General features: G+C 35.5%; 1 protein-coding gene across 4 annotated transcripts in view; it reads right to left on the bottom strand.

Annotated features, from left to right (window-relative positions):
* The window catches only part of si:ch211-197n1.2 (EF-hand calcium-binding domain-containing protein 6), a 30,631-nt gene that overhangs the window by 3,662 nt on the left and 13,047 nt on the right, over nucleotides 1-13,922 (bottom strand). For all 4 annotated transcript variants that reach the window (XM_058773674.1, XM_058773652.1, XM_058773646.1 and 1 more), the window contains 3 exons: nucleotides 13,511-13,621; nucleotides 4,770-4,857; nucleotides 3,692-3,816 (listed from right to left, as the gene is read on the bottom strand). In XM_058773674.1, the coding sequence (XP_058629657.1) occupies nucleotides 3,692-3,816; nucleotides 4,770-4,857; nucleotides 13,511-13,621 (324 nt within the window). The remainder of the gene's footprint in view (nucleotides 1-3,691; nucleotides 3,817-4,769; nucleotides 4,858-13,510; nucleotides 13,622-13,922) is intronic.

The following is a 13,922-nucleotide window of genomic DNA, read 5'->3' as shown; positions in this document are numbered from 1 at the left end:
CGAAAATACAGTAAAAAAAAAAAAAAACAGTAATTTTGTGAAATATTAAAATTTTAAATAACGTTTTTAATTTAATTTATTCCTGGCAAAATGACAAAGCTGAATTACTCCAGTCTTCAATATCACGTGATCCTTCAGAAATCATTCTAATATGCTGATTTGATCTCTTTGGGGCTTAAAGTTGATTAAAATATGTATATGTCATTTTGTTTGACAGGTGTTGTTATTAAAGCCTGTCTTTCATAATCTGAAGATGTGTCTTATGTTTAAGGATATTTGATGTATTGATTAATATTAGTATATATTTAATATAATATTAAGCTTTTTCAGTTATTGACATACAGATACACTTACAGAACATGTGTTTTGAATGTAGCATTGACCTTTGTGTAGTCGTACTTAATAAATTATGTTATATGTAATTGTTTTAGGCTTTTCAGAGTAAAGCTGTGGTCACATTTACCATTGTTTGGTAAATATTTGGTTTGGTCATTTCTATAGGAATCCATGCAATCTGAAATTGAGTGCTTATTTCACAACTGGTGCAAATTCTCTCCATTGACCGACAGAAAGCTGCTTGGTTTGAAACTGACTTCTGTGTGAGTTGTGCTTCATACATCTCTACGCTAATGACAATAGACAATGGACCTTTTTTGCAATGTGAAATTTAGCAATAAACAGAGAAGTCGCAATTATCGTCGCTCTCCCAAACAGTTCGCATTATTCAAGTCTGACTTACAGGTGGCAGCTCTTTATATTTGGTAGAAATTTTGAAACCACTTTTGAAAGAAAATCATAATTCTATTGCTAAACATTGAATCTAGAAGACTAAATTTCTCTGGTGCTTCAGTAGGTTTCTTCAGTTCAGTTTGGGCCTTGTTGTATATGTGTGTGCTGATACAGTGTGTGTGAACATACACGTATGCGTTTGTCTCTGCCTTGTAAGAATTGATCAAAGAAGCAACAGTTTCTCACCAGACACACACGCACACATACACAGTGTTCACTGTGGGAGCCAGAGAAGTTGGCACTGATATGTCAGCCAAACCCTCTGTGAACTCGGCTGCTGTAAAGCCTGTTAGTATCACTAATCTCTGAGCTGGCGAGGAGAGTTCAGTTCACCTTGGACTGGTTGGCACCGTCTCTCTCTGTGTCTGTGCACCAGTGCCACGCCACAGATTATGCAAATCCACTCGCGATGCCCCCCATTCAGTCCACGACTCCTTTTAGGCCTGCCGCCATATTCCAGCCAAAAAATGAATAGAGAGATAAAAGAGGGTGATGTAGAAAAAGAATGAAAAAAGGGTGGGAGAGAAATCACAAAAGGGTCAAAGGAAGAACTGCAAAAACAGCACAGGGAGGGGAGGGATGAGAGTAAATAAATAGATACATAATTTATAGAAATGGAGGAGTTTCTCACATGGAGTGAACAGTTCAGAAAAGTTCAAGACTCTTAACTCAGGTCAACACAACAACGTGTTTAGTTCACAGACAAGAAATAAAAGAGAAAGAATTTGTTAAAGGAAAGAGTCATGGGTTGAAAGTTGATATAAAAATAGATACAGGTAGAAGAGCCTAAGAAACTGAATCACTTAAAGACCAATTGCATGATGCAAAATGCACTTAATACAGACAATGGCAAGAATAAATTTCTTCCACAATCAACATCATGCAATTTCGTGCAATTTATTTCATATTAATTCATTTTGATATTCTTGGTGGGGCATAAATTCAAAGCTGAGAAATCCAAACGTCTAAGGAGTAGTTTGGTATAATCTTTTATTATTAAGCAATGAAATTTTGTTTAAAAATGCATCGAACTTTTAAATCAAAGTTAGTGTGATATGACCAATAAACACCAAGTCATTTACTTGTCATGCCAAAAAAAAAAAGAAAAGAAAAGAAAAAAGGCATCCCCTGAAGATTTTTTTAGTTCATGTGCAAAGAACAACACATTTATTAAAAATACCAGCAATATTTAATAAGAATATTGAAAAAAATATATTAGTAAATAAATAAGTCATATTTACATTTTAACTGATCATTTATTAATTTATTTATTAATTTTTAATAATTAAAACAATATAATGTTATAATGCCTAAAGGCTTCAAAATTCATGATTCAAACATACATGATATTGTGAAAAATTATTTTATCTTAAATAATATTTGAAAATAATAATTAACCTACATGTAAAAAAATAACAATAATAATAATAATAAAATAAATATATAGATTTTATATTTTCTGATGAAAATGTGTCTTCTGGCCATTTAAAATATAGGGTATTTTGGGTGGTTGCCAGGGCTGTGTGGTTGCTCTATGGTTGCTAGGATTTTCCGGGCTGTTGCAAAGTAGTTGTTGGGGTGTTATTCACTGGCCCTCTAAAGAGCCTATGGAATCTAAAAAAGCCATACCACTATGATATTCTGATCTCTAGATATGACTGGGGTCCCTCCTTCAATGCAAGTCTCTGGAATTTTGTTATTTTGTAGTCACAAGTATAATAATTAGGGCTAAAAAATTTTATGTGCAATAATAATAGTAATGGTACCAAGCACCACTAACTGAGCAACAGATATACATAGGATAGTACAGCAGCGTATCTAAAAGTGAAGCAGGCATGGGAACATCTAAACAAGCGTGCAGTAGACCATAGAAAACCAACAGCTTCAGATCTTCACCGTGCCAACAGCTCTCTCAGGCTCCGTACACCAAACACATTGTTATTCATGGGGGGAAAAAAAAAAAAGAGTAGGTTGTTAACTTGCACAATTAAGGCATCATTTGCCAAGAGAAAAGGCCTGCTTTCCGTTGCCATTGTCTTAGGAGACAAAAGAGTGCAAGAGCTCTGTAAGACCCAGGGCTGGGAGACTCGGGTGGACCGCATTGGTCTTGTGAGACACACAAGGGATGCTTGTGTCACGACCACTGACTCTGGGAGACACTCAGGACTGAACACCGCAGAGAAAGACTCAGTGATTTGGCATGGTGTTAAAGACAATGAGGAGGAATGCATTCCACATTCCAGCATATTCTTCAATAGTGTGTGTGAGACAACTATATAAATATCCTGCAGATAATCTTCTGAAGTACTGACTATAAACTGAAGTACTAATAGGACTAATAAAGACATTATGCCTGAAAACAAATCAATTATTCATTTGAAATTCACGTATCACACAGGCTGTTAGTATTACTATTATGGGTCATGCTTTATATTAGGTGGCCTTAACTACTATGTACTTACATCAAAAAATAAGTACAATTTACTTATTGTATTCATATTGCATTTCAAAACACATTTGCTGCTATTAATGTGGGATATGGGTAAGGTTAGGGACAGGTTTGGTGGTATGGGTAGGATTAAGGGTGGGTTTAGGTGTAAGGGATGGGTCAACAGTGTAATTATAAATGTAATTACAGAAATTAATTACAGATGTAATTACATAAAGGTATTATTAACAATATAAGTACAATGTAAGAACATGTATCTACACAATAAGTGCATTGCACCAAATGATTAATTTAAATGTAAGTACATAGTAGTTAAGGCCACCTAATATAAAGTGGGACCCTATTATGCACTACAGGTTTGTAATGTGACCAGATAATGAAATGTTTGGCATATGAAAGAAAACCGACGTAAAATATATATATATTTTTTTTGTGTGTGTGAGTGTGTGTCACCTTTTAAGTAACTGGTACATGTCCTCCTGAGTGAGACGTCTGGTATTTTTCTCATCCAGTTCTTCAAACTCACTTAGCACATCTCTGTAACGGTTTGCCACCAAATTCTTCACCAGACTAAACAGCTAAAATACAATAAATGTTCATTAATGGTACTGATCTAGGCTGCATTTCCCAAAAGCATCGTAAACCTAAAGTGGATCGTAGCTCCAGTGGTGACAATGGCTTACGATGCTTTTGGGAACACAGCCCTGGAAGAGTTTTACTTGATGTAAAGGATTTTGTTTAAAATATACTGTAGAGTGTAAATTATGTAGTGTACTCATAAACAATATAAGACAGAAATGTTCAAGGAAATTTTATTATTATAATTGTTATTATTATTGCTATTACATTAAGGATTATAATAATTATTAAGATTTATTATTATTTTTTACAGACATAACAGAATTCTGATTCACAGTTGTTTTTACCTGTATTATAAATCTTTGCGAGATATTTCAGATTTTTCTGATAGCTCTAGACAGTTATTTCTGGGAGAATACACTACCATTCAAAGTTAGATTTATTTTTAAGAAATTTATACTTTTATTTAGCGGAGAGATAAAATTGATCAAAAGTGACAGCAAAGACTTTTACATTTTTATCAAAAAATTCTCTTTCAAATAAATGTTGTTCTTTTGATCGATCTATTCAAAGAATCCTGAAAAAAAATTAGCAGAGTTTCCACAAAAATATTAGGCAGGACAACTGTTTCCGACATGTGTTTTGAGCACCAAATCAGCTTCTTATAATGATTTCTGGATCATGTGACACTGAAGACTAAAGTAAAAGCTGCAGAAAAGCTTGCCATCATGGGAATAAATTACATTGTGAAATATAATCAAATGGAAAATGTGTTATTCTACACTGCAATAATATTTCACAATATTACTGTTATAATAATATTGCAGTTTGATCAAATAAATGCAGCCATAGTGAGCATAAGGGACTTCTTTGAAAAACAATAAGAAATTTGAATGGTTTAGGTTGAAATCAGCATTGCACATATGAATTTACAATTGGTATGAAGTAATACCTCATGGTCACTCCGATCCTCCTCTGAGCCTGACTCATGGTTCAAGGCAGGCTGGGCGGCTGCCTGGAAGAGACTGGGAACTCCTTTCCTGAGGGAGCAAGAAAAAGTCTTTGGTTTTTAGATCTTTTATTATTACCTCATATTATACAAGAGAAGCCCTGAGAAACCCTAAGAACGAGCGATCCGCTTTGTGCCGTTCTCGCTTGAGTGGCGAACAGGGAGAGCTACAAGACCTGACATCGAAACGGCCTTGCTGCGCTGACCGCTTTGAGAGCAACTGGAGTGGTCAAACCAGGCAGACACCTGACGGTCTTGAAGTGTTAGCCAAACTATGAAGAAGCACATGAGAAAAGCTGGACGCACAAAGCCCAGCCTAGGCTAATGTGTTCCCTGTGCGCTTGGATGGGTTGATGGGGGCCGGACTCAGCTGAGCGGATAGCTGTGGCTCTTTTGTGCTCAAGAGAGGACAACCACTCCCTAGGCTTTAGGGCAGCGGTCTGGGCCATCTTAGGGCCACAGTCCGAACGAGGTGGGCGGACTGCTGGCTTGAGAGGTCACGGGGCTAGAGCAGAGTTAGTCGCACTGTGTAAAGGAAGAAATAGAAAGGAGGGACAGAGAAAGATGGTGAGATTTAAAAGGCACAGATTCTTCAAATAATGTTGATAGCAGTTCAAAGAGACAAACAGCAGTGACACTGACTGCAAGAGGCATTATGTTTGTGTTTGTGCATTGTGTCGATGACAACGTGAACGTGCCTTCAGGATTTTCTCAAGACTGACTGCTCTTTTCAACAGTTAAGCTGACCTGAATGAGCCAGGAATAGCAATAGGCCATGACTGTATGGTAAAATAAGTGTTTACTAAAAGCTCTGTGAGAAAAGTTCCTGAAAAAAATGCTACTAAACAAAGAGTGAGTCTCCATTTGCCAAGCTGCTTGTCACAGCAGAACAAATATAGAGCTAAATACTGAGAATTCAACATATTCAGCAGTTGAGTCTATTAGTGGACCTCTTGGATGCCGAGGGAAGAGACCTTGTGACCCAGCCACGGACATCTCAGCAGGACCCCCATGTCCGACAGCTCTGCCACAAAACTAACACAGCAGGATGTGACATCGACGTAAAGCCAAATAAAAACACTATAGCGTTTCACGGACACTCAAACAAACAAAAAAAAAATGTAACGAGTTAAAGATCCACTGAGTATGGTCACAAAATCTCTAGGACAATTGAACTCTAAAACCTAAGTTGTTCCCTTGCTAAAATTTTCAATTTAAAATAACGTTTTTATTTATTTATTTCTGATTCTGTTAGCTACCCATATAAGAGCGATGAACACTTGGATTGAATTGAAGAACTATATAAATAATAATAAAATAAACTAGTAGTAAATAGAAATAATGTCAAATAAAATAGCAATAAATAGTAAAATAATACAATTAAAAATGTAAAAAGCTAGTTATTTTTTATATCTATTATACCTTTCTAAACTGTACAAAATCAGCAGCTTTTGCATTTGTTCTCAAAATAAGCCCTTCAAGGTAATTCACATGTGTGTCTCTTTTATGCCCATTAGGGGGCACGTGGCTCTTAAGTTGACTTGCTAGTAAAGCTGAAAAAAAGAAATTCAAAACCTTTTAAGTAACTTGATCCATCTTAGACGTAAAAAAAAAAAGGCTAATGTTTTAGAATATGATCTGCTTAAAATAAAGTAAAAAAAAAAAAAAAAAATATCACAAGACTTCACTTTGCCCCAGGAAGAATATATCACTTAGTGCAGAATGCAAAATTTGATATAGACATGGAAGAAAAATTCTTAGAGAGCAGCAACAAATTTAGTTTAACCTGATTTCAGTCTAATATTTAAAATATTTTCTTCCCTCAATATTCTTAATCATGTAAAATCCTCCAATTACTCTTTACATTTTACTTTTGAATTAAAAGTTTTCTACAAAAAATAAATAAACAGACAAATAAATAAATAAACATTTGGTAACATTTTAGAATAGGGAACACATTCACTTTCATTGAGTTTTCCCTCAATAAACTTCTAATTTGCGGCTTATTAATAGTTATAAAGGTAGTTGTTAAGTTTATGCTGCTTATTAATCTTAGTAAGATAGTTGTTAAGTTTAGGTATTGGGTCGGGTTAAGGGATCTAGATTGAACATGGTCATACAGAATAAGGCATTAATATGTGCTTTATAAGTACTAATAAACAGCCAATATGCTACACTGTAAAAAGTGATAAATTGACTTAACTTAATTTTAAGGCAACGGGTTTCCTCAATTTTTTTAAGTAAATGATAATTAAAAAATAATAATTTAAGTGAATTGTCAAGTTCACTTAACTTTTTTATTATTATTATTATTATTATTATTTACTTAATCATTTTAAGGCAACGGGTTTGCTAAATTTTTTTAAGTTAAGTCAACTTATCACTTTTTGCAGTGTAGTAATATGCATGCTAATAAGCAACTAGTGAGAATTGAACCTTTAAAAAAAGTGTTACCTAACATTTTTAATAAAGGTATAATTTGACTTTAAAATTGCCCTGCCCCACATCTGCTTAGCTCTGCGAGTCCAAACTGTGTGATGACTTTTTTTTTGCATGCTAGATATTACTTCAATTAATATACATGTATTTCAAATTGCCACCCAAGTTCAGATCTGATTCAGAGTCGTTGGCAGACCCCTTCTCTGCCTCAGACGACTGATCTTCAGAGAGGAGAGACAGCATGTTGTTTTAACAGACGAGGGGTCGGTTGAACTCCTTGCTGACCCACTGTTCTCCACAAGCGGAGATGGAGGGATTTGAAATTAAAAGAAGAGGGAACTTGAGGGAGGAAGGAGTCCCATCACTCGCAGAGACGAGACGCCCACAGAGATAACTGCTGAATGAATGGGCTGCTTATTTTGCTTTCATTTCATCTCGTCTGAGGATGGATGGACTGAGTGAGGGAGTGAAAGAGAGGAATAAGTAGATGCACATTTATCACGTTTGGACTGTATTGTTCTGTTTAATCTGGGCCACCATCTGAGAGCAGGAGACGTGTGTGTGGAGAGAGGAATGTGTGAAAGAGACTACAAGAGCCACATGAGTGAGTTGCAGGGGCTCAGACTGAGAATGGCTGCGTGTTTGTGAGATCCATTTTAAAAAGATAATTTACCCCAAAATTAAAATTGTACTCATTTACTCACTCTGATGTCGTTCCAAACTCGTTTGCAGTTTTGGACCCCACTAACTTTCATTGTATGGACAAAAACATCTGGAATGTTCTTCAAAATATCTTCTTTTGGAGTTCCACTAAATAAATATTACAGCTTAGACGTATGATATGAATGATACATCATATCAGGTGGATTGTAAAGAAGTGTGCTATTAGTTTTCCAAGCAATCAGTCCTAAGATTTGACTTAAACAAACATTCTAGAAACCATCCACACAGCAACAACCAAAATATAAATATAATCCAATAAATAAAGTTTAGGGTTGGTTAGATTTTTAAAGATTTTTGAAAAGATTCTCCTTAATGATTACCAATGCTGCATTTATTTCCTCAAAAATAAAGTAATATTGTTTAAAAGGACATCATTTTTTTTTACATTATAATTGTCTTTTTAGCCATTATATTGAATCACTGCATCCTTGCTGAATAAAAGTATACAATTCTTTATACACACATGTTCACTGACCGCTACTGTCTTTCCCCAGTCAAGCTGCCTCATACTTTTGTGTAATGCAATTTTGATATTAAAATTGCTTTTTAGGTTGTTTTTTGGTTGATGGTCAGTTTGTCTGTCAATATCGACGTCGATAATTTTATGTATGTTTTCAATGCCTCTTTCATAAAAGGAGTCACATTGTATAGTCCCAATGTGTGTGTGTGTGTGTGTGTGTGTGTGTGTGTGTGTGTGTTTGTGTCCAGTTTCCCCTACAGCTGCAGCTTCAGCGGATTACCCATCATCCACACGGCAACATTACACAAGTCGTTCTTTGAACAAAAGTCATGGCTGCTATTAATGAGATGGTAATCCTGGGCACCGCTACCTCCCAGATCTGCTTCCACTGACAGGGGAAGAATGTCCAAACGGCCTGCTCACAACACCCAGCACAACACTGAGGCCATTGTCAGCAGCGCTGGTCTGAGCCCTGGACCCAGCTCAAGGAGTTATCCCCTTCCATCCCGATCCTGTCCCCACACCCCCGTCTCAACCCCTTCACACCCCATGAATAAAAATTAAAGCCCTAAATGGGTGGAGGGAGGAAAGGAAAGAGAGAGAGGGACCGAAGAGAGAGAAAGAGGAAAAACAAAATGTTTTGCTGGAGATTAGGGTGGGATATCTGGGATTTTGACGTCTGAGGTTCCCACACGAAGATCTGAAATCTACCCAACCTATGACTGCTTGGTTTCTCGGTCTCACCATAGGGACCACACAAACTGTGAGGGCCCCCAACAACCCTTTAAAACCATAGAGAGAGGCACACAAATCAAACTAAATCGAGGCTGATGAAACTACGAGTCTTCTTATTACCAGATGTTTACAGAAGATGTTTACAAAATCTTTCATGCTGGAGGTCATCAAAAAGTAAATAAGTGATGATATATTCATCAGATCTTTATATGTTTTGAGCAGTAAATGTGCAGAAGGAATACAGTAATGTGTGAAATTCATCTTCATGGATAGGACTATACCTCAAGACAATTACTAGCCCCTCAAAAAGTTCTCTAAAAGTATGAATTTCCAGATTTTTCCAGAGTTTCTTAAAGTAACCTGAAAGGTATATTATATTATACCCAAAGGTTTGGGATGAGTAAGATTTTGTGATGAGTAAGATAAATGTTCACCAAGGCTTCATTTACTTGAAAAGCACAGTTTAAAAACGGTTTTCCATTTGAATACATTATAAAATGCAATTTATTCAGGTAATGGCAAAACTGAATTTAGTGTCAAAGTCTTTAGTGTTACATGATCCTTCATAAATCATTCTAATATGCTGATTTCTTTTGAGGTATACACAGTTCAAAAGAATAGCATTCATTTTAAATAGAAATTGACTGTAACATTATAAATGTCTTTACTGTCACTTTTTTATCAATAAAAAAAAAATACACCAAACCTTTGAACAATGTAATATACTTAAATCTTTCATGCTAGAGGTCATCAAAAAGTAAATAACTGACGATATATCAATCAGATCTTTATGCAGTTGAAGTCAAAAGTTTACATACACCTTGCAGAATCTGCAAAATGTTTATTATTTTACCAAAGTAAGAGGGATCATACAAAAAGCATGTAATTGTTTATTTAGTACTGTCCTGAATAAGATATTTCAAATAAAAGATGTTTACATATAGTCCACAAGAGAAAATAATAGTTACATTTATGAAAATTACCCCGTTCAAAAGTTTACATATTTGATTCTTAATACTGTGTTGTTACCTGAATGATACACAGCTGTTTGTTTTTTTGTTGTTGTTGTTGTTTTGTTTTGTTTAGTGATAATTGTTCATGAGTTTGAACCCTCAGTTGTCCTCGGTGTGAGAAGATGGATCTCAAAATCATACAATCATTGCTGGAAAGGGTTCAAATACACAAAAATGCTGGAAAACCATTTTAATTGTCATAATTTGTGGGACCTGAAGGATTTTTTGAAGAAAAGAAGGCAGTTTAATTGTTCAAGACAAACAAGGGGCTTATGAACAACTATCACTAAACAAACACACAAACAAAAACACAGCTGTGTATCATTCAGGTAACAACACAGTATTAAAAATCAAGGGGATGTAAACTTTTCAACAGGGTCATTTTTATAAATTCAACTATTTTCTCTTGTGGACTATTATAAACATCTTTTATGCAAAATATTTTATTCAGGACAGTACTAAATAATCAATAACATGCATTTTGTATGATCGCTCTTATTCTGGTAAAATAATTAACATTTTGCAGATTCTGCAAGGTATATGTAAACTTTTGACTTCAACTGTACTTTTTGAGCAGTAAATGTGCAGAGGGAATACATAAATCTGTTATGAAACAAGTTATGACAGCTACTGCGCAAATGAATATATTTCAACAACAAATAGAAATGTTATAATTTAGAAGTTGTTAAAAACGGCATTATGTTCAATTTAAATGTTTGAATAAATTTTGTTTCAGTTGAGTGTTTATTATTATGTTTAAAAATGAATAGTAATTAAATTTAAGTTTGGCCTCTGTTGTTAATTGTAACCTTATAGTAATGTAAAATGACTCCCTATAGCTGAGGAGGTATAGGCTAGATTGTAAATTGTAATTATAATTGAATTTATTTTAAAAAAAGAGACATAAGTTCAGTAAACCACTGTTTAATAATAAAAAATCATACTGAAACGTGACGTCATACGTACCAAACCCCCCGCTGAACCAATTTTATAAAATTTGATAAATTCTGCTTATTTTAAAATCATTTCATTATCCGGCTCCTGCTCTTCCTAACATCTGGCTGATAAAAACTTCAACCTGAGACGGGTGACTTTGAATAGCAAAATCTGATATTTCAGGAGATCTAGTAACAAATAAACTGGATCTATGTATAAAAAACATATTTCAAACTACACACATGAACACAAATGTATTTATTTTGTATTGTTGCTATTAAATATCCAATATAAGGTACAATAATGTGATTAAACTCAGAAGAAAGCTGGAGCGGGATGTGAGCGATGGTAATCTGGTGAGGTCTGAATGTTGACAGCTAAAGCTCTGTTTGACTAACATGTCAAAGTTTCACCCAAACAGAGGAAATGCCACACAGGAACTAGTGACACTGGGATCAGGCCGCTTTAGCATGAATGATTTAGCATTTCTCATGGGACAGAGGGAGAGCAAGAGGGAGAGAGCGAGAGTTTGTAGCTGTCATTGGCAGGGCATGGTCGGCCTTTCTCACTGTTCTCCGCAAGTATAGAAGTTCTAAAGTTTTCTTTCTCTCTATTCAGGAGGTCCCTTGGTGCATGGGCTTTTTCCCCACTGTTAGTATTACAAAATCCCCATTCACTATAACCCTTGTCACCTGTCAACTAAGCCAGGCTGGTTTTCTAGGTCTTTATCCCCTACACACACTGAGAGAGAAAATAAAATGAGCAGCTAAGCTTATACCCTACCCCCATTTGATGCGTGCACACACCCTAGAAACACAAACACACACACACACTAAAACCACATGTCTCAGAGCTGCTACTCTAGCAGATTAAAATTCATTACCCTGTTCTATTTAAGAAACGTTTACATTGCGTTGGTTATTGTTGGTCATTCATTAGGTGGTTAGGGGAGTTCACATGGGTCCCCCAGGGTGGTCAGAACCTAATCCTCATATCCAACCATTTTTAAGCATCTTCACACAAACACATAAAGTGATAAGCTCATTGCAACAAATGCATACCATATTTGGTTATTCTCTAATTTCTCTATTTGCTTGTTCCACACGCTGCATTTACTTTGTCAGCGGTTCACTGCTGTTTTCAGTAGCATCAGTTTAAGTTCAAAACATTGTGTTTAAATCTAAGTTTAGATATTAAAATATCTTACAAGTTCTGTCGATTCGGCAGTTGTTTGGTAATTGAAATGAACATTCTATATGCCAGGGTAACCGTCAAAAAAATACTTTAAACTTGTAAGCTTGTTAAATTCTAGGATAAGTGTTCTTGCAGATCAGCTTCAATCTTATCAGGTAACCAGTGTCACACATACACTTGTACAGATATATAAAACTGTTCTATAAACCTAAACATAATTCATTTTTAAGCTAACGTATTTCTTTCTGTGGCATCCTACCAGTCAAACACAATAACAAAAATACAAAAGCAAAGAAAAGAGCCACCCTGAAGCATGATGTCACTATAGACCTAATCTCTTCCTGAATACAAATGACGCAAACTGTTGTAGCCATATTTACAAACACACACACACACACACACAAACAAATAATACCTTACTTAGAGTTATATACAATACAATTCAAATGCTGTTCATTTAAATGATGGCTTGTATTGTGTGCTGATCAGATTGAAAATGTTCCAAATCATTTTAAACTTAGCAAAAACTGGTTAGTAATAATAGTGCAAGAACATTTTGTAAAAGAAAAGTTGTGTTACTTCTTGCTGTCTCCTAATTTAATATTTTCACAATTATATTTTCTCTAAGATTTTCAGTATTTGGCTAGACAATAAAATCATCAGTTAAAATTGTGATTTAACTATTTAAAGGTTAAACATAGAAACGTAAATGTGGCGTGTCTATTTTTTATCATGAATTGAGTTATATACAGAATTATATAAAACAAAAAAAAAAAGTTCAGTATATAGAATTTCTATTCAGTGCCTTTTAGTTGGAGACTCTTTTCAGAAATGGATGGTGAATTGAAATATCTAAATAAACAAATTAAACTATGGTTCATGCAATTTCAAATTCCTCATTATTTCCCCATCAGTTATTGAGCTCTATAGTGTCAAATATTTTTCAAAATCGCTGAAACAGATTGCAAGACTCTATAAAAATGTGAAGAAGACTCTTTTTAGCTTGAAAGTTAATAACAATGGAGGATATTACTCAAATCTTTCTTGGTCAATTACATTTGTAATATTTATGTGGTACTACTTCTATACTAATTCATTGTTGCAGTATGAAATTTAACAAATCCAAAGCTAGCGTGAACAGTGATACAACAAATGCTGACCTGACCGGTCAAAAGGGTTTGTACCTGGTGTCAAAGGCTGCCATGAAGATCGGGTACTGCACATTTCCGTGGCAGTCAAGAGGAAGCCTGTGCAACAGCTGCTCAAACTGAGGGTCGGAAATCTCTAGGCCAAACCTGTGGAGAAGGTCAGGGGAAGGTCAGCACGAGATCACTGATGTCACCACAGCCGAGAGTCCACTCATCAGGGCTGGCCAGTCCAGCAGGCCTTAAGCATACGCTACTCATTGACCCTCTCGCACACTGCGGAGTCAAGAGGTCATAAGGTCAACTGCCCTCTTCACCCGGCCATCGCACAGAGCTGGACACACAGTGGTCAGTCAATCAAGGGATTAGACTTTACATACACGTATGCACACCCTCAAATATTCACTCACACAAACTACAACCATCACTCGCTCCAGAAAACACAGATAAA

This window comes from Onychostoma macrolepis, chromosome 01 (assembly GCF_012432095.1).
Source record: "Onychostoma macrolepis isolate SWU-2019 chromosome 01, ASM1243209v1, whole genome shotgun sequence".
NCBI classification, from domain to species: domain Eukaryota; kingdom Metazoa; phylum Chordata; class Actinopteri; order Cypriniformes; family Cyprinidae; genus Onychostoma; species Onychostoma macrolepis.
Note: the sequence above shows the minus strand (reverse complement) of the source record. Positions and strands in the feature narration are given on the sequence as shown.